Here is a 27,637-nt window from a genome sequence, read left to right on the forward strand (position 1 = left end):
GTTGGTAAAAAGCCCCTCACTTCACACAGGAGTGATTTTTTTCAAACAATGCGATGCTGCCTCATCAGAGTTTGTGTATATATTGTCAGTTACTTGCATTAGAGGAGCTAACTTTCTGTTTCTATATCTCAGACACGAGGAGCTGCCATGTGGATGAAACAGCAGACGCAGGACATCGACTCTGCTTCGGACACAGAGAGCAAAGACCTGCAGCCGCCGTCTGCGTCTGTGAGCCATCACCAACACCACTGAGGGGAGGAGATTGTGTTTTCAGCCAGGTTGGCATTTAATGCTCCTCCCACCTCCGGTGAACTCTCACATTTCTGACATTGAGGCACAGGAACACTTTGGTCACTTTTTTTATTTTTTATATGAAGTATATTTAATGGTTTTTCACTTGGGTGACTTTGTGAGTGTGTGTTGGTGTTTCTCGCTTATCAAATCCAGAATTGATTGATTGATTGAAATATTTATTAACAGTTTGCATTACACTTGTTTACAACAGGGTCCACCATGTTCAATTCATCAAAACATTTAGAGACGTACAAATAGACACTTCTATATAGTTAAAGAACAGAACAGGAATTAATCATAAAGGAAGCAAAAATGGAAAAGAAACGTATACAGTGAGGGGAAAAATGGGGGAAGCAAATATGAGTTAAAAATGTTCCCTCTGAAAGAATATATATTCAAAGATTTGTGCCACATTTTCACGATTTTTCAAAAATATCAGACCTACAAGCTTGTAGTGTGGCACTCGGTGCTGCGCTATGAGCTTTAGATCTGCTATTTTTCAACAGCTAAAGCATGACAATGCTTAAAACACCAAAATGGGTTCCCGCCCAAAATGGGTTAAATATTGGCTGTGATGCGTGGTCCGGGTTGCACAGCTCACGGGACATACAATTTAATTTCAGCTATGAACATTTGTTATTTTAAATAATAAATGTTTTATGTATTTAAATTAAATACATATTTTATTGTTTGAATTAAAGAATATAACATTATTTGATACAACTATAATACATTTCAACATTTTATTGTTGAACTAAATGATAGAACATTATTTATATAAATAATGAGCATTTTTAAGCACAAGATAAATTGGGCTACAGTACCGTTCAGTGACGAGCACTTTGTTATTTTAGTTTGCTTTAAGCACAAGATAAATTGGGCTACAGTACCGTTCAGTGACGAGCACTTTGTTATTTTAGTTTGCTTTAAGCACAAGATAAATTGGGCTACAGTACCGTTCAGTGACGAGCACTTTGTTATTTTATTTTGCTTTCCATTCAGTCTTGTGTCGAAGCACTTCAATCTATATTTGCTTCATATTTAATATTGTAAGGCAGTGATTCGCCACCAGTGGTCCGGTTCCAGGTGGTCCCCATACAGCTAAATGATATCAGTTGGTAACCAAATGGACCCTTATTAGATCTTCAAGTCTTGAGAGTGTAAAATGAAGGCAATCGGCATCAAATGAAGCACAGCTTGACACTGACAAAAATGAACCGATCTACAAGCTCACAGCGTGCTGCAGAGTAAGGGCCGATTCATACTCCTATTTTTACCGCTGTTTCGGCGCTGTAGTGCCGAAATGATTTCGGCTCGTCAGAAATTTTCAGTAGCACCGAAGAGCCGACTTTAGGACGGTACCCGCCCCACCCCCCCCGAACCTCAAATGACGTCAAATTGTAGGCTCTACAGAGCCGAACCGACTTTTATTCGGCTCTAAAATAGGAGTATGAATCGGCCCTTATCCTATGTCCTAGGAGAGGTGGTGTAGAAAAACATTAGGCAACATTTGGAATAGAATGATCCGATCATACCGTTCTATAGTCTATGCTTTATTGTTGCTACACTGCCTGTCTTTGGGCATTGTTGCACATAGGAGTAAGAGACTCATCATTGCACTGAATTGTTATATTCCTGGAAATTGGGTTCTGTAAATTCATTGGTAAAAATGTGTGGGAATCCTGTGAAGCGATCATAGTGCCCTTAAATTATTTGATCTGTGTTTATTACTGCAGTCGAGTGCTGATGTTTTATCCAGTGTTTTATTGTCCACTAATTGTCTACCACATCAGTAGATTAGTGTAATGTTTTTTTTAACTTGTAGTCAGCTCAATGAATGAACTGGTTGGTGGTGACGTGTGATAAGTCTGTCAGGGACACCTATGGGTGTAGTGGTGAAATATTAAAGTTCCTCTCCACCTGTAAACAAGTCCAAATACACTATTTCCACAGCTATTGTTTGGTGAAAGCGCTCCTTGGCGTTGCTGAAATGGTGAATATTTTCAGCTCCATCCATAGTTTTAAAGAATTAAATGTTTCTTCTGTATTCTCTTTTTTTCATAGCTTGTTGTGCAGAGTCTGGTGTTCATAAGAAAATAATAACAACATGCTTCTTTCTCTGTTGGTGTCAACAAACACAAGAAACAAGCAGCCTAAATTGCAATGGGTTCAATATGAACTAACCTTCAGTAATTAAATATTGTAACTATAACTCATGGGTTAATTATTATCCATTTTAAGTTATTTCAAAGTACATTGTGTGGTCTGTTATATATTTATGTTATAGATATTTTTTTAACCCTATTTTCAAATATAACTTTACTCAACTCAACCCTACAAAAGGTAATTCATTTAAGGCAGCAGAGGAAACATACTGTGGTTCTAGGCCTGTTACTGATTTTGTCCACTTGAGGGCGACAGAGACCGTAGAATAAAAACGGATTCAGCTCTGTTGAGGCTGAGCTGCGGTGGGATCCATAATAACGCACGTGCATGTATTTAAGTCATCAGGTCGTGCGTGCCACCTCTTGCACACCACCACCACACACAGTCACTGACACGCCCAAACAAGCACGCTGCTAGTGTTTGTTACAAGACGTTTGTTTTAATATTAAACACCTCGGAATGTAACTTTCATTGACATGAACAGTGTTTTTTACCAGCTGGCGGAAAACTAAAACAAAGAAGCACTATATAGTCTTAGTCTTAGTCAAATACATTTTAGGTTTGAACATGCAATACAGACATATATTTAGTTTTAATATGAAAAATGTCTCATTTTATTTTTAGTAACAAAACAATGTACATCATGACCATGATCGTATCATGGTCTGCCCTACTCTCCCTGAAAAGTGCATGACTAACAGTGCATACTGCAGATATGACATTCATTCAATTACAATGTTCATGGAAACTAAAGGGATGGAGACTAGAGGAATGGAGTTAATCAATGATAATATTTTATTTGTGGATATAAATTATATATTTCCCCTCAAATATCTTAGTTTTACCAACATTGTTAATGTGAAATAGTTTCTATATGCTTATTTATTTAGATTGTGTAAATTGCTATAGCTATTGGAGCTCTGGTGGTCCCAGACAGACAGGGGACGTAAAGAGGAAATTATGCCCGGGTAGAAGGCTTCATGACTGGGGGAGACTGGGAGGAGTGACTGGTGTTGACATCGCGGATCGTCTGACTCTGCCAAAATGGAACAGTTGCCATTAAAAAAAACACATCCATTCAGTTTCATTGTAACAAAGATTTTCGATCATAATTCATATTTTTGGTGGTGTTACAGCGTGACAGACAGACAGACACACAGACAGACAGACATGTTCTGCTAGGTCTCATAGTTAGTGCTCACTGCGTTCGCAAAAAGAAAGACAAAGTGTAGTGTGCCTGCACACAACACCATGCGTTGATGCCATGTGTGCATATGTGCAGGCACCCAACACCACGTCCATGGCACCACTCAGTTCACACGGGTGTGATTTTTTTTTTTTTATAATTAATGAAAATATGTACATCTTTCATGCACAGGAAATACTCTCCTGTCAAACCAGCAATTTATCAATATTTATTTTGTCATAAGGTTTGCATTTTATAGCTTAATTTAGGCTACAGCTAATAATATTATCCATGTCATGTTGTGTTTGACCTCCTCCAGGAGGCGCTATGCCATTATATAATATTATCCATGTCATGTTGTGTTCCTCCTCCAGGAGGCGCTATGCCATTATGAGACAGAGTCTGATCCAGTTCCGTTCAACGGTCAACATGTATGTCAACCGCAAAAGATACTGCAAGGTACAGTACAGTACAGTACAGTACGCTATTTTGATCCTTTTATTAACTGGATATTTCACTTTCAAACATGCTCGGGGTCATTTGATCATATTAGGCCTACTCAGGCTTTTGAGAGCACGGCCACACCGTTTATACATTTCTTGTTTCAATTAGATATTTGATATTCCTTTTATCAGACTTTATCCCTTTCCTATTAAAGAAAAGCTTTATTAAAAATACATGAAAAAAGTAATTGAAAAAAACACTCATTAGAAGGCCTGTTTTCAATGAATCTAACATGGTTAAAATGGAGTTTGAAGTTACAATGGGTTTATAGAGGAATTTAATATCAAATGAATACTGAATGAAACAACTTAAAAACTGTCTTGGGTGCTCACAATGCCCAAATAGACTTTAAAATGTCCACAACACCAACGAGGTTTTTATTGATTGATTGAAATATGTATTAACAGTTTGTAGAATTACAGTACATTTCAAGCACAAACTCAATACAGAGACTGTTAACTGTGAGTGGACGACCCAATTAAGCATTACACTTGTTTACAACAGGGTCAACATTGTTCAATTCATCAAAACATATACAGACATACAAATAGACACTTCTATGTAGTTAAAGAACAGAACAGGAATTCATCATATATAAGCAAAAAAGGGAAAAGATCCCTTTTGAAGGAGATTTTAAAATGTTGCATATACAGTACCTCAACCCTCTTCCACCAATTCTCCCTTTTGACCATAAGAAACAACAGTAAACACGATGATTCAATGCCGGTTTTCAAAGCAACATACAGCCTAGCTTTCCTTACTTGTGCTTATCCAAGGGCCATTTTTTGGGGTTCACGATAGTTCTTCTACAGTGATGTTACAGTTATTTTAAATTGTTGTTTGCTGTTTACAGGTGCGTTGGGATGACCGCAGGCGAAGAGACAGGGTAAGGATCAAACCTTTGTGTCATCTGTGCATACTGTAAATACTGTACATACATACACAGACCAACAGATGGAAGCTAAACCCTAATACTTGTGTCATCTGTGCATACATACACAGACCAACACATGGAAGCTAAACTAAACCAAAAGACAAGATACATGTCGTCACTGCCGTACCTAACCCTATAGCCTGCCCTGTATGGAATCACGGCACTCCATCTTTAAATAGCTCTACCGTACCACCTAATCCCTACAGCCCATCATCACTGCTACTGGGGATGCATTTGAAATTGTTCTGTAATGCATTTGTGTATTCTATGTACAGTAATGATGTTTTTATTGTTCTATACTGACTGACAGTGTGCCAAAGCAGGTCATGATGGACACAGTGTTCTCAGGATTTTGCTGGAAATGGAAAATAACCTCCCTTTTTCTTACAAAAACAGGGACTCACACACTTTCAGGCACGCACACACACACACACACACACACACACACACACACACACACACACACACACACACACACACACACACACACACACACACACACACACATTGATGTTCTCTCTCTCTCTCTTCCAGGAGCTGATGAAGAGAGAGGTGGTGAATGTCACACACCTGGTGATTCCTGCCGAGCTGGGAGCCTTACTGCAGACCGCACTAAGTCAGTGGCCGCGGTTACATCATGAGGGCTTTTCATTCAGAATAAAACCTTCAGATTAAAATAATTCGGAAGTAATGTCTCTCTCTCTCCCCCCCACTCTCTCTCTCTCTCTCTCTCCCTCTCTCTCTCTCTCCCTCTCCCTCCCTCCCTCTCTCTCTCTCTCTCTCCCTCTCTCTCTCTCCCCCCCACTCTCTCTCTCCCTCTCTCTCTCCCCCCTCCCTCTCTCTCTCCAGGTGGTAAGGTGTTGCATTCTGACTGCCTGGCCATGCTCCAGGCTCCTCACATCAGGGAGGAGGCTCAGCACACTCTGCCTCTGGACATCAACAACTACCCCTTCTACCGCTACGCACAGGCCTACTTTCAGGGTCCGTTACACCTTATTATAGAACACCCTTCTACCGCTACGCACAGGCCTACTTCAGGGTCCGTTACACCTTATTATAGAACACCCTTCTACCGCTACGCACAGGCCTACTTCAGGGTCCGTTACACCTTATTATAGAACACCCTTCTACCGCTACGCACAGGCCTACTTCAGGGTCCGTTACACCTTATTATAGTACACCCTTCTACCGCTACGCACAGGCCTACTTCAGGGTCCGTTACACCTTATTATAGTACACTAACATATCCTTCTACCGCTACGCACAGGCCTACTTCAGGGTCCGTTACACCTTATTATAGAACACCCTTCTACCGCTACGCACAGGCCTACTTCAGGGTCCGTTACACCTTATTATAGAACACCCTTCTACCGCTACGCACAGGCCTACTTCAGGGTCCGTTACACCTTATTATAGTACACTAACATATCCTTCTACCGCTATGCACAGGCCTACTTCAGGGTCCGTTACACCTTATTATAGAACACCCTTCTACCGCTACGCACAGGCCTACTTCAGGGTCCGTTACACCTTATTATAGAACACCCTTCTACCGCTACGCACAGGCCTACTTCAGGGTCCGTTACACCTTATTATAGTGCACTAACATATCCTTCTACCGCTACGCACAGGCCTACTTCAGGGTCCGTTACACCTTATTATAGAACACCCTTCTACCGCTACGCACAGGCCTACTTCAGGGTCCGTTACACCATATTATAGTACACTAACATATCCTTCTAGTGCCTTCTATGTTGGTTTTCTCTTGCATTTGGTGGTGAGTGTGGGAAAGAAGGGCCAGGTCAAATGGCATCCAGTGGACACCTTGGACACAGTTAGATGACCTTGATTTTGCTGACGCTCTATTTGGGTGTACGGTTAATAAGATGTACCTCCTCTTGTACCTCTCCCTATCCATGTAGGAACCAAAGTTTGGAATGCTGATGGTTCCTATTGAGGCGCCACTGACCCGGATAGACGAGGACCTCCGAGAAGAAGCCCTGGGACTTTTCATCATGGTGGGACCTCATCTGTGCTCTCACTTCCTCCTCTTGTGAACTAGTGTTCCAAAAGGCCTTTGTTTCGTCTGTGAACCTGTCCCTTGACCCCGTTATGTTTGTCATCTTCTAAAAGAGTTACAGATACAAAGCCTGATTTGTTGACTCTGTTTAGATTCATTGAGGTTAGAGTCTAACATCAGCTGTGGATGAGCTGTGCAAACGTTTGAAATAAGCCTGGCATTCATCATGAAGCTATATAGAGGGTATGCACATCATGCATATATATTTTTTTAAACATATGTTTATTCAATTTCTTTACAGTACAAATAAGTATATTCAAAACAATTGACATATATTTTTTACCCCCCCCCACATCCCCATGGCAGCACAAATACAAACAAAATCTCATCACAAAATGTTTTGACAATAAATACAGAACAAAAATAAATAAATAATGACAAAACGAAAAATAAAACGAAAATAAAACACATTACATACAGTTAAACAAACAAAATACACAATGTCCGTCACAGTTCCCTACCCCCACCCCACTCAGTTCATCATGCATAGTTTGAGTGTCAAATCGAGTGGCAGGGTGAGTTGCAAAGTGAGTTTAACCTTGTTTAATGCAATTCAATTCAAAGGGCTTTATTGGCATGAGAAAACATACGTTTACATTGCCAAAGCAGAAAGAACAATACAACAATACAGCAATACAATCAAAACAAAGATTATGTACTTTGAAGGTCAGAATCATCAATAGATCAACTTCTGTGTACCAAGATCACTCAATGCAGGTATAGTGCAGGAATATACACAATGATTAGTCTTTAGGGTGGTTGTGTTCCATTTGATATCCTTCTCCTATCACAGCAACTCACAAATCTTGCTGCTGTGTTTGCACATTGTTGTACTTCAGCCCAGCAGATATGGGAGTATTTTGTCATTGGTCATGTTTTCAAAATCTCCGTGTGTGGTTGTAATCTGTGGGAAGTATGTGTCTCTGATGTCTTGGTACAATGGACAGATGGTTAGGAAGTGTAGCTCGGTTTCCACTTAATGCAACCACACAGGACTTTTCTGTTTGGATGTATGTAGGATGATGATGTCACACGCATACCCTCTATATTGGCCAGTCTTACACCAAGATAAGACCTTTATGGCTTCCGCTGTTGAAAATCAGGCGCCAAAGACAGTACAGTAATTAAACGAGCCTCATCTCACCCAAGCACGGTGAAATAACAAGGACTGGCAAAACTCCCCCACAACATTATCTACGATAGTACCTTTCCTTTCCTTAGTCCAGTTACCCTGGGTAAACATAGTACATTTCCTTTCCTTAGTCCAGTTACCCTGGGTAAACATAGTACATTTCCTTTCCTTAGTCTGGTTACCCTGGGTAAACATAGTACCTTTCCTTTCCTTAGTCCAGTTACCCTGGGTAAACATAGTACCTTTCCTTTCCTTAGTCCAGTTACCCTGGGTAAACATAGTACCTTTCCTTTCTTTAGTCCAGTTACCCTGGGTAAACATAGTACCTTTCCTTTCCTTAGTCCAGTTACCCTGGGTAAACATAGTACCTTTCCTTTCCTTAGTCCAGTTACCCTGGGTAAACATAGTACCTTTCCTTTCCTTAGTCCGGTTACCCTGGGTAAACATAGTACCTTTCCTTTCCTTAGTCCAGTTACCCTGGGTAAACATAGTACCTTTCCTTTCCTTAGTCCAGTTACCCTGGGTAAACATAGTATCTTTCCTTTCCTTAGTCCAGTTACCCTGGGTAAACATAGTACCTTTCCTTTCCTTAGTCCAGTTACCCTGGGTAAACATAGTACCTTTCTTTTCCTTTCCCTGTAGGTGTTGAGGTTCATGGGCGACCCCCACCTGAACGGCGCTCCCGAGAACCTGTTCGGGAACTACATCATCCAGCGCGGCCTCTCCTCGCCGGGCTTGAGGGACGAGATCATGTCCCAGGTGGCCAATCAGGTGTGGCGGAACTTCAACCCCCACAACGCCGACCGGGGCTGGCTGCTGCTGCTGGCCTGCGCCTGCGCCTTCGCACCGTCGCCCAAGCTGGAGAAACACCTGCTGAAGTGAGTGTTACGGCGCGCATGCATGCGCGCCGCGGGCACACAGACTGAATAACTCTTCCTATTAGGGCTGGGACTAATTGCGATTAATTTAGATTAATTAACTACAGAAAAAATTATTGCGATTAACTACAGATAAATTAATCGCACCTTTTTTTTCACCGCGGAACGTTTCTCACTGGGCGCTTTACTATAGTACTGAAAACTGGAAATAATAAAAAGTCACCCCATTTTGTGTTGCCTAGAACTGGAGGTCTGACAAAAAACAGTAACAATATGAAGTAAGTACAGCTTTGTGATGTCACTGAGATGTACTTGTTACTGTTACTATTTTTTTTCAGACCTCCAGTTCTAGGCAACACAGAATGGGGTGACTTTTTATTATTATTTCCACAACAGGTATATTAATGACAGTAAAATGTTGAAAATGAGTGGTATCCTGTAGTCACTAATTCATTGATTCACTGGGATATCAAAAAACATTAAAAAAGGTTTCTCGCTGTTCTCAGGTTGAATTTTGATATGCGATTAAAATGCGATTAATCTAGATTAATTAACTACAAAGCCTCTGATTAATTAGATTTTTTTTTTTAATCGAGTCCCATCTCTACTTCCTACTAATGACACTCGTCTCACGTTACCAGGCGGTTGCCTCTCGCAAATTTCCAAATGCTTCCGTCATACAGTCTGGAGCAACGGAAGAGCTATTCATGAGTAAGCGATAAAGCGGAAGTGGAGCCTCCTCCCCACTTCCGTTTCGTCTTTACAGTCGCGCACATTTATTTTAATCATCTAAGCATAATATAGCTTGTTGCTTAGCATCTTATAAGGATATTTTTTTTAATATATTTTCGTGAATGGAAATGGCAGCTTCCTTACTCGGCTTATGGGGGCTATTTTTTCGGCTTAGGTCTTGAGGTTGTGTCTTTGTTTTGTTATTATATTATACTTGTTGTGTTCTATTGTATTGTGTGTGTGTGTGTGTGTGTGTGTGTGTGTGTGTGTGTGTGTTTGTCGTCTGTTGTGGTGTGTGTGTGTGTGTGTGTGTGTGTCTGTTGTAGTGTGTGTGTGTCTTGTAACACTGTATGCGGTAAGTAACAAATATGGCATGCAATGAGTGAGGACATTCAAAGGCATCATAATGATCTACTTGACCTTACTTAACTACTGAATAAATCTAATGCTTCCCTTGACCCTTGACCTGTGTCTCTACAGGTTTGTGTCTGACCATGCCCCCGTTGGTTGCCAGGCGCTGCTGCAACACAGACTCATCCAGGCCAATCAGAAGTCCCAGTTGAGTGCAGGCCCCGCCCTCGAGACCGCACGGACCTACCCGCTGTCCCTGCTGGAGTGGACGGCCAATAGGAAGAAGGCTAACATGGTGCTGCAGGTGTATTGCTTAGACGGTGAGCTTCTCTCTCTCTCTAGGAGATTTAGGTCACATTCTCACCTGATACTTCGGTAGACTTGATGCGTATGGGCGGGGAAATTGAACCAAAAGTGTCAAATAATGTTTTATGAGCTGTTTCTCAACAACCAAAAGTGTCAAATAATGTTTTAGGAGCTGTTTCTCAACAACCAAAAGTGTCAAATAATGTTTTAGGAGCTGTTTCTCAACAACCAAAAGTGTCAAAAGTTGACAAAATAATTTGACAAAATAATTTGACAAAATAATTTGACAAAATAATTTGACAAAATAATTTGACAAAATAATTTGACAAAATAATTTGACAAAATAATTTGACAAAATAATTTGACAAAATAATTTGACAAAATAATTTGACAAAATAATTTGACAAAATAATTTGACAAAATAATTTGACAAAATAATTTGACAAAATAATTTGACAAAATAATTTGACAAAATAATTTGACAAAATAATTTGACAAAATAATTTGACAAAATAATTTGACAAAATAATTTGACAAAATAATTTGACAAAATAATTTGACAAAATAATTTGACAAAATAATTTGACAAAATAATTTGACAAAATAATTTGACAAAATAATTTGACAAAAAGTATTTGACAAAAAGTATTTGACAAAAAGTATTTGACAAAAAGTATTTTGTAAAAAGTATTTTGTAAAAAGTATTTTGTAAAAAGTATTTTGTAAAAAGTATTTTGTAAAAAGTATTTTGTAAAAAGTATTTTGTAAAAAGTATTTTGTCAAATTTGACAAAAAATTTGACAATAATTTGCCTGCAAAATAATTTGCCTGCAAAATAATTTGCCTGCAAAATAATTTGCCTGCAAAATAATTTGCCAAAACCCTAATTTGCCAAAACCCTAATTTGCCTGCAAAATAATTTGCCTGCAAAATAATTTGCCTGCAAAATAATTTGCCTGCAAAATAATTTGACAAAATAATTTGACAAAATAATTTGACAAAATAATTTGACAAAATAATTTGACAAAGTATTTTGTAAAAAGTATTTTGTAAAAAGTATTTTGTAAAAAGTATTTTGTAAAAAGTATTTTGTAAAAAGTATTTTGTAAAAAGTATTATATTATAATATAAATAATTTGACAAAATAATTTGACAAAATAATTTGACAAAATAATTTGACAAAATAATTTGACAAAATAATTTGACAAAATAATTTGACAAAATAATTTGACAAAATAATTTGACAAAATAATTTGACAAAATAATTTGACAAAATAATTTGACAAAATAATTTGACAAAATAATTTGACAAAATAATTTGACAAAATAATTTGACAAAATAATTTGACAAAATAATTTGACAAAATAATTTGACAAAATAATTTGACAAAATAATTTGACAAAATAATTTGACAAAATAATTTGACAAAATAATTTGACAAAATAATTTGACAAAATAATTTGACAAAATAATTTGACAAAATAATTTGACAAAATAATTTGACAAAATAATTTGACAAAATAATTTGACAAAATAATTTGACAAAATAATTTGACAAAATAATTTGACAAAATAATTTGACAAAATAATTTGACAAAATAATTTGACAAAATAATTTGACAAAATAATTTGACAAAATAATTTGACAAAATAATTTGACAAAATAATTTGACAAAATAATTTGACAAAATAATTTGACAAAATAATTTGACAAAATAATTTGACAAAATAATTTGACAAAATAATTTGACAAAATAATTTGCCCCCCAAAATAATTTGACAAAATAATTTGACAAAATAATTTGACAAAATAATTTGACAAAATAATTTGACAAAATAATTTGACAAAATAATTTGACAAAATAATTTGACAAAATAATTTGACAAAATAATTTGACAAAATAATTTGACAAAATAATTTGACAAAATAATTTGACAAAATAATTTGACAAAATAATTTGACAAAATAATTTGACAAAATAATTTGACAAAATAATTTGACAAAATAATTTGACAAAATAATTTGACAAAATAATTTGACAAAATAATTTGACAAAATAATTTGACAAAATAATTTGACAAAATAATTTGACAAAATAATTTGACAAAATAATTTGACAAAATAATTTGACAAAATAATTTGACAAAATAATTTGACAAAATAATTTGACAAAATAATTTGACAAAATAATTTGACAAAATAATTTGACAAAATAATTTGACAAAATAAAGGGTTTTTTCAAAATAATTTGACAAAATAATTTGACAAAATAATTTGACAAAATAATTTGACAAAAAGTATTTGACAAAAAGTATTTGACAAAAAGTATTTTGTAAAATATTTTGTAAAAAGTATTTTGTAAAAAGTATTTTGTAAAAAGTATTTTGTAAAAAGTATTTTGTAAAGTATTTTGTCAAATTTGACAAAAAAATTGACAAAATAATTTGCCTGCAAAATAATTTGCCTGCAAAATAATTTGCCTGCAAAATAATTTGCCTGCTAAATAATTTGCCTGCTAAATAATTTGCCTGCTAAATAATTTGCCAAAACCCTAATTTGCCAAAACCCTAATTTGCCAAAACCCTAATTTGCCTGCAAAATAATTTGCCTGCTAAATAATTTGCCTGCTAAATAATTTGCCTGCTAAATAATTTGCCTGCAAAATAATTTGCCAAAACCCTAATTTGCCAAAACCCTAATTTGCCTGCAAAATAATTTGTTCCCACTTTGTTCCCACTTTTTACAAAATACTTTTTACAAAATACTTTTTACAAAATACTTTTTACAAAATACTTTTTACAAAATAATTTGACAAAATAATTTGACAAAATAATTTGACAAAAAGTATTTTGTAAAAAGTATTTTGTGAAAAGTATTTTGTAAAAAGTATTTTGTAAAAAGTATTTTGTAAAAAGTATTTTGTAAAAACACTTATTTTGCCAAAACCCTAATTTGCCAAAACCCTAATTTGCCAAAACCCTAATTTGCCTGCAAAATAATTTGCCTGCAAAATAATTTGCCTGCTAAATAATTTGCCTGCTAAATAATTTGCCAAAACCCTAATTTGCCAAAACCCTAATTTGCCTGCAAAATAATTTGTTCCCACTTTGTTCCCACTTTTTACAAAATACTTTTTACAAAATACTTTTTACAAAATACTTTTTACAAAATACTTTTTACAAAATAATTTGACAAAATAATTTGACAAAATAATTTGACAAAAAGTATTTTGTAAAAAGTATTTTGTGAAAAGTATTTTGTGAAAAGTATTTTGTAAAAAGTATTTTGTAAAAAGTATTTTGTAAAAAGTATTTTGTAAAAAGTATTTTGTAAAAAGTATTTTGTAAAAAGTATTTTGTAAAAAGTATTTTGTAAAAAGTATTTTGTAAAAAGTATTTTGTAAAATTTGACAAAATAATTTGACAAAACCCTAATAATTTGCCTAACCCTAACCCTAACCCTAACCCTGCAAAATAATTTGCCTGCAAAATAATTTGCCTGCAAAATAATTTACCTGCAAAATAATTTGCCTGCTAAATAATTTGCCAAAACCCTAATTTGCCAAAACCCTAATTTGCCTGCAAAATAATTTGCCTGCAAAATAATTTGCCTGCAAAATAATTTGCCTGCTAAATAATTTGCCTGCTAAATAATTTGCCTGCAAAATAATTTGCCAAAACCCTAATTTGCCTGCAAAATAATTTGCCTGCAAAATAATTTGCCTGCTAAATAATTTGCCTGCTAAATAATTTGCCTGCAAAATAATTTGTTCCCACTTTGTTCCCACTTTTTACAAAATACTCTTTACAAAATACTTTTTACAAAATACTTTTTACAAAATACTTTTTACAAAATAATTTGACAAAATAATTTGACAAAACCCTAATTTGACAAAACCCTAATTTGACAAAACCCTAATTTGCCTGCAAAATAATTTGCCTGCAAAATAATTTGCCTGCAAAATAATTTGCCTGCAAAATAATTTGCCTGCTAAATAATTTGCCTGCAAAATGATTTGCCTGCTAAATAATTTGCCAAAACCCTAATTTGCCAAAACCCTAATTTGCCAAAACCCTAATTTGCCAAAACCCTAATTTGCCTGCAAAATAATTTGCCTGCAAAATAATTTGCCTGCAAAATAATTTGCCCCCCAAAATAATTTGACAAAATAATTTGACAAAATAATTTGACAAAATAATTTGACAAAAAGTATTTGACAAAAAGTATTTTGTAAAAAGTATTTTGTAAAATATTTTGTAAAAAGTATTTTGTAAAAAGTATTTTGTAAAAAGTATTTTGTAAAAAGTATTTTGTAAAAAGTATTTTGTAAAAAGTATTTTGTCAAATTTGACAAAAAAATTGACAAAATAATTTGCCTGCAAAATAATTTGCCTGCAAAATAATTTGCCTGCTAAATAATTTGCCTGCTAAATAATTTGCCAAAACCCTAATTTGCCAAAACCCTAATTTGCCTGCAAAATAATTTGCCTGCTAAATAATTTGCCTGCTAAATAATTTGCCAAAACCCTAATTTGCCAAAACCCTAATTTGCCTGCAAAATAATTTGCCTGCAAAATAATTTGCCTGCAAAATAATTTGCCTGCAAAATAATTTGCCTGCTAAATAATTTGCCTGCAAAATAATTTGCCTGCTAAATAATTTGCCTGCAAAATGATTTGCCTGCTAAATAATTTGCCAAAACCCTAATTTGCCAAAACCCTAATTTGCCAAAACCCTAATTTGCCTGCAAAATAATTTTCCTGCAAAATAATTTTCCTGCAAAATAATTTTCCTGCAAAATAATTTGCCTGCAAAATAATTTGCCTGCTAAATAATTTGCCTGCAAAACAATTTGCCTGCAAAATAATTTGCCTGCAAAATAATTTGCCTGCAAAATAATTTGCCAAAACCCTAATTTGCCTGCAAAATAATTTGCCTGCAAAATAATTTGCCTGCTAAATAATTTGCCTGCAAAATAATTTGCCTGCTAAATAATTTGCCAAAACCCTAATTTGCCAAAACCCTAATTTGCCAAAACCCTAATTTGCCAAAACCCTAATTTGCCTGCAAAATAATTTTCCTGCAAAATAATTTTCCTGCAAAATAATTTTCCTGCTAAATAATTTGCCTGCTAAATAATTTGCCTGCAAAACAATTTGCCTGCAAAACAATTTGCCTGCAAAACAATTTGCCTGCAAAACAATTTGCCTGCAAAATAATTTGCCTGCAAAATAATTTGCCAAAACCCTAATTTGCCTGCAAAATTATTTGCCTGCAAAATTATTTGCCTGCAAAATAATTTTCCAAAACCCTAATTTGCCAAAACCCTAATTTGCCAAAACCCTAATTTGCCTGCAAAATAATTTGCCCCCCAAAATAATTTGACAAAATAATTTGACAAATACAAAATATTTTACAAAATACTTTTTACAAAATACTTTTTGTCAAATACTTTTTGTCAAATTATTTTGTCAAATTATTTTGTCAAATTACAAAATAATTTGACAAAATAATTTGACAAAAAGTATTTTTGACCTAACCCTAAGCCTAACCCTAACCCTATATGGGCTATAGACCACGGTCCAAAATGATGAGAAACGAGGCTAACTTTTTTTTTCAAAATTTCAAAAAACATGGGCTATAACCCACCGTTTTTTTCATTTTTCATTTTTTTCAAATCCTCAAAAATGATGAAAAACGGCGTGCCATAGTATGCCGTACGATATGGGCTATAGCCCACGGTCCAAAATGATGAGAAACGAGGCTAACTTTTTTTTTCAAAATTTCAAAAAACATGGGCTATAACCCACCGTTTTTTTAATTTTTAATTTTTTTCAAATCCTCAAAAATGATGAAAAACGGCGTGCCATAGTATGCCGTACGATATGGGCTATAGCCCACGGTCCAAAATGATGAGAAACGAGGCTAACTTTTTTTTTCAAAATTTCAAAAAACATGGGCTATAACCCACCGTTTTTTTCATTTTTCATTTTTTTCAAATCCTCAAAAATGATGAAAAACGGCGTGCCATAGTATGCCGTACGATATGGGCTATAGCCCACGGTCCAAAATGATGAGAAACGAGGCTAACTTTTTTTTCCAAAATTTCAAAAAACATGGGCTATAACCCACCGTTTTTTTCATTTTTAATTTTTTTCAAATCCTCAAAAATGATGAAAAACGGCGTGCCATAGTATGCCGTACGATATGGGCTATAGCCCACGGTCCAAAATGATGAGAAACGAGGCTAACTTTTTTTTTCAAAATTTCAAAAGACATGGGCTATAACCCACCGTTTTTTTCATTTTTATTTTTTTTCAAATCCTCAAAAATGATGAAAAACGGCGTGCCATAGTATGCCGTACGATATGGGCTATAGCCCACGGTCCAAAATGATGAGAAACGAGGCTAACTTTTTTTTTCAAAATTTCAAAAAACATGGGCTATAACCCACCGTTTTTTTCATTTTTCATTTTTTTCAAATCCTCAAAAATGATGAAAAACGGAGTGCCATAGTATGCCGTACGATATGGGCTATAGCCCACGGTCCAAAATGATGAGAAACGAGGCTAACTTTTTTTTCCAACATTTCAAAAAACATGGGCTATAACCCACCGTTTTTTTCATTTTTAATTTTTTTCAAATCCTCAAAAATGATGAAAAACGGCGTGCCATAGTATGCCGTACGATATGGGCTATAGCCCACGGTCCAAAATGATGAGAAACGAGGCTAACTTTTTTTTTCAAAATTAAAAAAAACATGGGCTATAACCCACCGTTTTTTTCATTTTTCATTTTTTTCAAATCCTCAAAAATGATGAAAAACGGCGTGCCATAGTATGCCGTACGATATGGGCTATAGCCCACGGTCCAAAATGATGAGAAACGAGGCTAACTTTTTTTTCCAAAATTTCAAAAAACATGGGCTATAACCCACCGTTTTTTTAATTTTTAATTTTTTTCAAATCCTCAAAAATGATGAAAAACGGCGTGCCATAGTATGCCGTACGATATGGGCTATAGCCCACGGTCCAAAATGATGAGAAACGAGGCTAACTTTTTTTTCCAAAATTTCAAAAAACATGGGCTATAACCCACCGTTTTTTTCATTTTTCATTTTTTTCAAATCCTCAAAAATGATGAAAAACGGCGTGCCATAGTATGCCGTACGATATGGGCTATAGCCCACGGTCCAAAATGATGAGAAACGAGGCTAACTTTTTTTTTCAAAATTTCAAAAAACATGGGCTATAACCCACCGTTTTTTTCATTTTTAATTTTTTTCAAATCCTCAAAAATGATGAAAAACGGCGTGCCATAGTATGCCGTACGATATGGGCTATAGCCCACGGTCCAAAATGATGAGAAACGAGGCTAACTTTTTTTTTCAAAATTTAAAAAAACATGGGCTATAACCCACCGTTTTTTTCATTTTTCATTTTTTTCAAATCCTCAAAAATGATGAAAAACGGCGTGCCATAGTATGCCGTACGATATGGGCTATAGCCCACGGTCCAAAATGATGAGAAACGAGGCTAACTTTTTTTTCCAAAATTTCAAAAGACATGGGCTATAACCCACCGTTTTTTTCATTTTTAATTTTTTTCAAATCCTCAAAATGATGAGAAACGAGGCTAACTTTTTTTTTCAAAATTTCAAAAAACATGGGCTATAACCCACCGTTTTTTTCATTTTTAATTTTTTTCAAATCCTCAAAAATGATGAAAAACGGCATGCCATAGTATGCCGTACGATATGGGCTATAGCCCACGGTCCAAAATGATGAGAAACGAGGCTAACTTTTTTTTCCAAAATTTCAAAAAACATGGGCTATAACCCACCGTTTTTTTCATTTTTAATTTTTTTCAAATCCTCAAAAATGATGAAAAACGGCGTGCCATAGTATGCCGTACGATATGGGCTATAGCCCACGGTCCAAAATGATGAGAAACGAGGCTAACCTTTTTTTTTCAAAATAAAAAAAAACATGGGCTATAACCCACCGTTTTTTTCATTTTTCATTTTTTTCAAATCCTCAAAAATGATGAAAAACGGCGTGCCATAGTATGCCGTACGATATGGGCTATAGCCCACGGTCCAAAATGATGAGAAACGAGGCTAACTTTTTTTTCCAAAATTTCAAAAAACATGGGCTATAACCCACCGTTTTTTTCATTTTTAATTTTTTTCAAATCCTCAAAAATGATGAAAAACGGCGTGCCATAGTATGCCGTACGATATGGGCTATAGCCCACGGTCCAAAATGATGAGAAACGAGGCTAACTTTTTTTTTCAAAATTTCAAAAAACATGGGCTATAACCCACCGTTTTTTTCATTTTTCATTTTTTTCAAATCCTCAAAAATGATGAAAAACGGCGTGCCATAGTATGCCGTACGATATGGGCTAGAGCCCACGGTCCAAAATGATGAGAAACGAGGCTAACTTTTTTTTTCAAAATTTCAAAAAACATGGGCTATAACCCACCGTTTTTTTCATTTTTCATTTTTTTCAAATCCTCAAAAATGATGAAAAACGGCGTGCCATAGTATGCCGTACGATATGGGCTATAGCCCACGGTCCAAAATGATGATAAACGAGGCTAACTTTTTTTTCCAAAATTTCAAAAAACATGGGCTATAACCCACCGTTTTTTTCATTTTTAATTTTTTTCAAATCCTCAAAAATGATGAAAAACGGCGTGCCATAGTATGCCGTACGATATGGGCTATAGCCCACGGTCCAAAATGATGAGAAACGAGGCTAACTTTTTTTTCCAAAATTTCAAAAAACATGGGCTATAACCCACCGTTTTTTTCATTTTTAATTTTTTTCAAATCCTCAAAAATGATGAAAAACGGCGTGCCATAGTATGCCGTACGATATGGGCTATAGCCCACGGTCCAAAATGATGAGAAACGAGGCTAACCTTTTTTTTTCAAAATAAAAAAAAACATGGGCTATAACCCACCGTTTTTTTCATTTTTCATTTTTTTCAAATCCTCAAAAATGATGAAAAACGGCGTGCCATAGTATGCCGTACGATATGGGCTATAGCCCACGGTCCAAAATGATGAGAAACGAGGCTAACTTTTTTTTCCAAAATTTCAAAAAACATGGGCTATAACCCACCGTTTTTTTCATTTTTAATTTTTTTCAAATCCTCAAAAATGATGAAAAACGGCGTGCCATAGTATGCCGTACGATATGGGCTATAGCCCACGGTCCAAAATGATGAGAAACGAGGCTAACTTTTTTTTTCAAAATTTCAAAAAACATGGGCTATAACCCACCGTTTTTTTCATTTTTCATTTTTTTCAAATCCTCAAAAATGATGAAAAACGGCGTGCCATAGTATGCCGTACGATATGGGCTATAGCCCACGGTCCAAAATGATGAGAAACGAGGCTAACTTTTTTTTTCAAAATTTCAAAAAACATGGGCTATAACCCACCGTTTTTTTCATTTTTCATTTTTTTCAAATCCTCAAAAATGATGAAAAACGGCGTGCCATAGTATGCCGTACGATATGGGCTATAGCCCACGGTCCAAAATGATGAGAAACGAGGCTAACTTTTTTTTTCAAAATTTCAAAAAACATGGGCTATAACCCACCGTTTTTTTAATTTTTAATTTTTTTCAAATCCTCAAAAATGATGAAAAACGGCGTGCCATAGTATGCCGTACGATATGGGCTATAGCCCACGGTCCAAAATGATGATAAACGAGGCTAACTTTTTTTTCCAAAATTTCAAAAAACATGGGCTATAACCCACCGTTTTTTTCATTTTTAATTTTTTTCAAATCCTCAAAAATGATGAAAAACGGCGTGCCATAGTATGCCGTACGATATGGGCTATAGCCCACGGTCCAAAATGATGAGAAACGAGGCTAACTTTTTTTTTCAAAATTTCAAAAAACATGGGCTATAACCCACCGTTTTTTTTATTTTTCATTTTTTTCAAATCCTCAAAAATGATGAAAAACGGCGTGCCATAGTATGCCGTACGATATGGGCTATAGCCCACGGTCCAAAATGATGAGAAACGAGGCTAACTTTTTTTTTCAAAATTTCAAAAAACATGGGCTATAACCCACCGTTTTTTTCATTTTTCATTTTTTTCAAATCCTCAAAAATGATGAAAAACGGCGTGCCATAGTATGCCGTACGATATGGGCTATAGCCCACGGTCCAAAATGATGAGAAACGAGGCTAACTTTTTTTTTCAAAATTTCAAAAAACATGGGCTATAACCCACCGTTTTTTTAATTTTTAATTTTTTTCAAATCCTCAAAAATGATGAAAAACGGCGTGCCATATTATGCCGTACGATATGGGCTATAGCCCACGGTCCAAAATGATGAGAAACGAGGCTAACTTTTTTTTTCAAAATTTCAAAAAACATGGGCTATAACCCACCGTTTTTTTCATTTTTCATTTTTTTCAAATCCTCAAAAATGATGAAAAACGGCGTGCCATAGTATGCCGTACGATATGGGCTATAGCCCACGGTCCAAAATGATGAGAAACGAGGCTAACTTTTTTTTCCAAAATTTCAAAAAACATGGGCTATAACCCACCGTTTTTTTCATTTTTCATTTTTTTCAAATCCTCAAAAATGATGAAAAACGGCGTGCCATAGTATGCCGTACGATATGGGCTATAGACCACGGTCCAAAATGATGAGAAACGAGGCTAACTTTTTTTTTCAAAATTTCAAAAAACATGGGCTATAACCCACCGTTTTTTTCATTTTTCATTTTTTTCAAATCCTCAAAAATGATGAAAAACGGCGTGCCATAGTATGCCGTACGATATGGGCTATAGCCCACGGTCCAAAATGATGAGAAACGAGGCTAACTTTTTTTTTCAAAATTTCAAAAAACATGGGCTATAACCCACCGTTTTTTTAATTTTTAATTTTTTTCAAATCCTCAAAAATGATGAAAAACGGCGTGCCATAGTATGCCGTACGATATGGGCTATAGCCCACGGTCCAAAATGATGAGAAACGAGGCTAACTTTTTTTTTCAAAATTTCAAAAAACATGGGCTATAACCCACCGTTTTTTTCATTTTTCATTTTTTTCAAATCCTCAAAAATGATGAAAAACGGCGTGCCATAGTATGCCGTACGATATGGGCTATAGCCCACGGTCCAAAATGATGAGAAACGAGGCTAACTTTTTTTTCCAAAATTTCAAAAAACATGGGCTATAACCCACCGTTTTTTTCATTTTTAATTTTTTTCAAATCCTCAAAAATGATGAAAAACGGCGTGCCATAGTATGCCGTACGATATGGGCTATAGCCCACGGTCCAAAATGATGAGAAACGAGGCTAACTTTTTTTTTCAAAATTTCAAAAGACATGGGCTATAACCCACCGTTTTTTTCATTTTAAATTTTTTTCAAATCCTCAAAAATGATGAAAAACGGCGTGCCATAGTATGCCGTACGATATGGGCTATAGCCCACGGTCCAAAATGATGAGAAACGAGGCTAACTTTTTTTTTCAAAATTTCAAAAAACATGGGCTATAACCCACCGTTTTTTTCATTTTTCATTTTTTTCAAATCCTCAAAAATGATGAAAAACGGCGTGCCATAGTATGCCGTACGATATGGGCTATAGCCCACGGTCCAAAATGATGAGAAACGAGGCTAACTTTTTTTTCCAAAATTTCAAAAAACATGGGCTATAACCCACCGTTTTTTTCATTTTTAATTTTTTTCAAATCCTCAAAAATGATGAAAAACGGCGTGCCATAGTATGCCGTACGATATGGGCTATAGCCCACGGTCCAAAATGATGAGAAACGAGGCTAACTTTTTTTTCAAAATTAAAAAAAACATGGGCTATAACCCACCGTTTTTTTCATTTTTCATTTTTTTCAAATCCTCAAAAATGATGAAAAACGGCGTGCCATAGTATGCCGTACGATATGGGCTATAGCCCACGGTCCAAAATGATGAGAAACGAGGCTAACTTTTTTTTCCAAAATTTCAAAAAACATGGGCTATAACCCACCGTTTTTTTAATTTTTAATTTTTTTCAAATCCTCAAAAATGATGAAAAACGGCGTGCCATAGTATGCCGTACGATATGGGCTATAGCCCACGGTCCAAAATGATGAGAAACGAGGCTAACTTTTTTTTCCAAAATTTCAAAAAACATGGGCTATAACCCACCGTTTTTTTCATTTTTAATTTTTTTCAAATCCTCAAAAATGATGAAAAACGGCGTGGCATAGTATGCCGTACGATATGGGCTATAGCCCACGGTCCAAAATGATGAGAAACGAGGCTAACTTTTTTTTTCAAAATTTCAAAAAACATGGGCTATAACCCACCGTTTTTTTCATTTTTCATTTTTTTCAAATCCTCAAAAATGATGAAAAACGGCGTGCCATAGTATGCCGTACGATATGGGCTATAGCCCACGGTCCAAAATGATGAGAAACGAGGCTAACTTTTTTTTTCAAAATTTCAAAAAACATGGGCTATAACCCACCGTTTTTTTCATTTTTCATTTTTTTCAAATCCTCAAAAATGATGAAAAACGGCGTGCCATAGTATGCCGTACGATATGGGCTATAGCCCACGGTCCAAAATGATGAGAAACGAGGCTAACTTTTTTTTTCAAAATTTCAAAAAACATGGGCTATAACCCACCGTTTTTTTCATTTTTCATTTTTTTCAAATCCTCAAAAATGATGAAAAACGGCGTGCCATAGTATGCCGTACGATATGGGCTATAGCCCACGGTCCAAAATGATGAGAAACGAGGCTAACTTTTTTTTTCAAAATTTCAAAAAACATGGGCTATAACCCACCGTTTTTTTAATTTTTAATTTTTTTCAAATCCTCAAAAATGATGAAAAACGGCGTGCCATAGTATGCCGTACGATATGGGCTTTAGCCCACGGTCCAAAATGATGAGAAACGAGGCTAACTTTTTTTTTCAAAATTTCAAAAAACATGGGCTATAACCCACCGTTTTTTTCATTTTTCATTTTTTTCAAATCCTCAAAAATGATGAAAAACGGCGTGCCATAGTATGCCGTACGATATGGGCTATAGCCCACGGTCCAAAATGATGAGAAACGAGGCTAACTTTTTTTTCCAAAATTTCAAAAAACATGGGCTATAACCCACCGTTTATTTCATTTTTAATTTTTTTCAAATCCTCAAAAATGATGAAAAACGGCGTGCCATAGTATGCCGTACGATATGGGCTATAGCCCACGGTCCAAAATGATGAGAAACGAGGCTAACTTTTTTTTTCAAAATTTAAAAAAACATGGGCTATAACCCACCGTTTTTTTCATTTTTCATTTTTTTCAAATCCTCAAAAATGATGAAAAACGGCGTGCCATAGTATGCCGTACGATATGGGCTATAGCCCACGGTCCAAAATGATGAGAAACGAGGCTAACTTTTTTTTTCAAAATTTCAAAAAACATGGGCCATAACCCACAGTTTTTTTCATTTTTCATTTTTTTCAAATCCTCAAAAATGATGAAAAACGGCGTGCCATAGTATGCCGTACGATATGGGCTATAGCCCACGGTCCAAAATGATGAGAAACGAGGCTAACTTTTTTTTTCAAAATTTCAAAAAACATGGGCTATAACCCATCGTTTTTTTAATTTTTAATTTTTTTCAAATTCTCAAAAATGATGAAAAACGGCGTGCCATAGTATGCCGTACGATATGGGCTATAGCCCACGGTCCAAAATGATGAGAAACGAGGCTAACTTTTTTTTCAAAATTTCAAAAAACATGGGCTATAACCCACCGTTTTTTTCATTTTTAATTTTTTTCAAATCCTCAAAAATGATGAAAAACGGCGTGCCATAGTATGCCGTACGATATGGGCTATAGCCCACGGTCCAAAATGATGAGAAACGAGGCTAACTTTTTTTTCCAAAATTTCAAAAAACATGGGCTATAACCCACCGTTTTTTTCATTTTTAATTTTTTTCAAATCCTCAAAAATGATGAAAAACGGCGTGCCATAGTATGCCGTACGATATGGGCTATAGCCCACGGTCCAAAATGATGAGAAACGAGGCTAACTTTTTTTTTCAAAATTTAAAAAAACATGGGCTATAACCCACCGTTTTTTTCATTTTTCATTTTTTTCAAATCCTCAAAAATGATGAAAAACGGCGTGCCATAGTATGCCGTACGATATGGGCTATAGCCCACGGTCCAAAATGATGAGAAACGAGGCTAACTTTTTTTTTCAAAATTTCAAAAAACATGGGCTATAACCCACAGTTTTTTTCATTTTTCATTTTTTTCAAATCCTCAAAAATGATGAAAAACGGCGTGCCATAGTATGCCGTACGATATGGGCTATAGCCCACGGTCCAAAATGATGAGAAACGAGGCTAACTTTTTTTTTCAAAATTTCAAAAAACATGGGCTATAACCCATCGTTTTTTTAATTTTTAATTTTTTTCAAATTCTCAAAAATGATGAAAAACGGCGTGCCATAGTATGCCGTACGATATGGGCTATAGCCCACGGTCCAAAATGATGAGAAACGAGGCTAACTTTTTTTTCAAAATTTCAAAAAACATGGGCTATAACCCACCGTTTTTTTCATTTTTAATTTTTTTCAAATCCTCAAAAATGATGAAAAACGGCGTGCCATAGTATGCCGTACGATATGGGCTATAGCCCACGGTCCAAAATGATGAGAAACGAGGCTAACTTTTTTTTTCAAAATTTAAAAAAACATGGGCTATAACCCACCGTTTTTTTCATTTTTCATTTTTTTCAAATCCTCAAAAATGATGAAAAACGGCGTGCCATAGTATGCCGTACGATATGGGCTATAGCCCACGGTCCAAAATGATGAGAAACGAGGCTAACTTTTTTTTTCAAAATTTCAAAAAACATGGGCTATAACCCACAGTTTTTTTCATTTTTCATTTTTGAATTTTGAAATGAACGGCCATGTGCTCATGTACCCCCTGTCTATTAGGTCAGAAAAGTAATATTTAAACAGTAAATAAGACATTTTTGGCGAATGCAATGTAGTCTATATGTTTTGTGGGAGTGTGCAGGTTTTATTTTGCATAGAGAGATGTGTGGTGGAAGTGTGGTTTGGTCGGAAATAGAGCACGAATGAACGGCCATGTGCTCATGTACCCCCTGTCTATTAGGGTAGCAGGATATGAAGCTGTGAGGATCCTTATATAACTGAGAAACTGCTGTTTTGTTGTCAAACATTTCCATATCATCCTGAACATATTTCTGCTGTTAGTTTGAGACAGATTCACACAACAAGGATATTATTATTATCTATTACTATTTTTTGTTATTATTATTATTATTTGCAGTAGTAGTAATAATAATATGAACAACTAAAACGCCAAATCATTTCTCCTCATTTTACAGCTCAGTTTACAATATATAGGCAACAATATAGGCTTTGCTGCCACTCTGTGGTGATAACGACACATTACACAATACATGGTGTATTTAACCTCAACGCTTGTTTTAAAGCAATAATTAACTTTAACGATGAATCTACAGCTTTTATAATGAGAGAAAATGAACGTTATAATGTTTATAGTTTTATAAGTTCCTAAACATCATCGATAATCGGTATTTTAAATGTTTTATAAGTTATTAAAAGCAGTAACGCTGTTGTACCGTAAACCTCCTCAGACAGACAGAAGCAGACATTGGAGTAGGAACTGATCTGTTTCAAGTGTTTCCGTCCGGGCCTCTTTTAAACGCTGCACACCGGATGCTGACGGCTTGTGGTGGAAAAACTTTAGCAAAGACATTGACAAAGACAATTTGTTATTGTTAATAATAAATGATACCGTAGCAGGAAATATGTTACATATATTGAACCGAGTCGTCTTGTCTGAACGAGCGGGTCCATTTGGTTCCATTGCCAAAGTTAAATTACGTTACGTGTCTCTACAGCCAGCAGCGAAACTAAAGGGACTTTTCATGTTATTTTTACCAACCAACGCTGTTCTGAGAATGGAACGACTGGAAGTGTTAACAGTCTTAAGGTCAGTTTACACCTCATTCACACACACACACACACACACACACACACACACACACACACACACACACACACACACACAGAGAGAGATATTCACACAGAGAGAGAGAACATTCCATTCAGGTCAGTCAGTTTACAATTTAGGCATTTAGCAGACGCTCTTAATCCAGAGCGATTTACATTAAGCAAGAACAAAAAAGCATGGGAATACATCACATAAAAAGCATTTATCATGAAACATGCGTAAGCTAAGAAAGTAACAGTGGAATATATATATAATGAAACTATACATATAAACTATACATATATACTATACTATACTATGCTATACATATGTACTATGACGTGCTATGACTACAATAGTAGTCATAGCAATTATAGTGCAATTATAGTGCTGTCTTCATAACATGCTATAAGTCTGTATCAAATGCTATCTAAGGGGGTGGGGTAAGTGCTATGGGCCATGATGGAGTCTGAAAAGGTGGGTTTACGTCAAAATACCCCACTTTATCTCTGAATGAGTCACATGTTCAGTCAGTGACTGAATGAACAGTGAATTAATTATCTATCATCTCTGAGTGTGAAATTAATACAGTATGTTCTGTCAACAATGAGTAGTAGCCTATGAATGATTATACAGACTGTGTGTGTGTGTGTGTGTGTGTGTGTGTGTTACCCTTTTACAGTCTATATCAGTCTGAGCAAGTAGGCAAGGCAATTTTATTTATATACCACCTTTCATACACGTTCAAACATTCAAAGTACAGTACAGCTCATTTAAAGCCCAGATTATACCAGGCTATCTATCAAGCCTAGTTGATAGACTAGCAGCAATTTGCAACTCTAGATTTTTTTATAATGGGATGAATCTAGAGTTGCAATACCCTCCATTGACTCCCCATTCATCCAATTTGCGTTTGCGATCTGCTTGTCTTAAACGACATTAAACTCACCAACATTGCAGCTGTAGGCCAAGCTTGAATTATCCTCTTTCAATCTGCCGAGCTTGTGTGTCATAAAAATCCACTGTAGA

General features: G+C 35.5%; 2 protein-coding genes across 2 annotated transcripts in view; both read left to right on the forward strand.

The window, feature by feature from the left end:
* The window catches only part of LOC308332382 (uncharacterized protein), a 42,771-nt gene that overhangs the window by 6,999 nt on the left and 8,135 nt on the right, over positions 1 to 27,637 (forward strand). The window lies entirely within an intron of this gene.
* LOC308332473 (unconventional myosin-XV-like) lies at positions 148 to 25,746 on the forward strand (the record flags this gene model as incomplete). The annotated part of the gene is made up of 9 exons (XM_080788379.1): positions 148 to 224; positions 4,021 to 4,105; positions 5,004 to 5,036; positions 5,619 to 5,700; positions 5,934 to 6,181; positions 7,007 to 7,102; positions 8,939 to 9,174; positions 10,387 to 10,577; positions 25,742 to 25,746. 9 exons carry the CDS (start codon positions 148 to 150, stop codon positions 25,744 to 25,746), a joined length of 1,053 nt encoding a protein of 350 aa, XP_080644505.1.

Source organism: Protomyctophum bolini, assembly GCF_963924005.1.
Source record: "Protomyctophum bolini genome assembly, chromosome: 17".
NCBI classification, from domain to species: Eukaryota; Metazoa; Chordata; class Actinopteri; order Myctophiformes; family Myctophidae; genus Protomyctophum; species Protomyctophum bolini.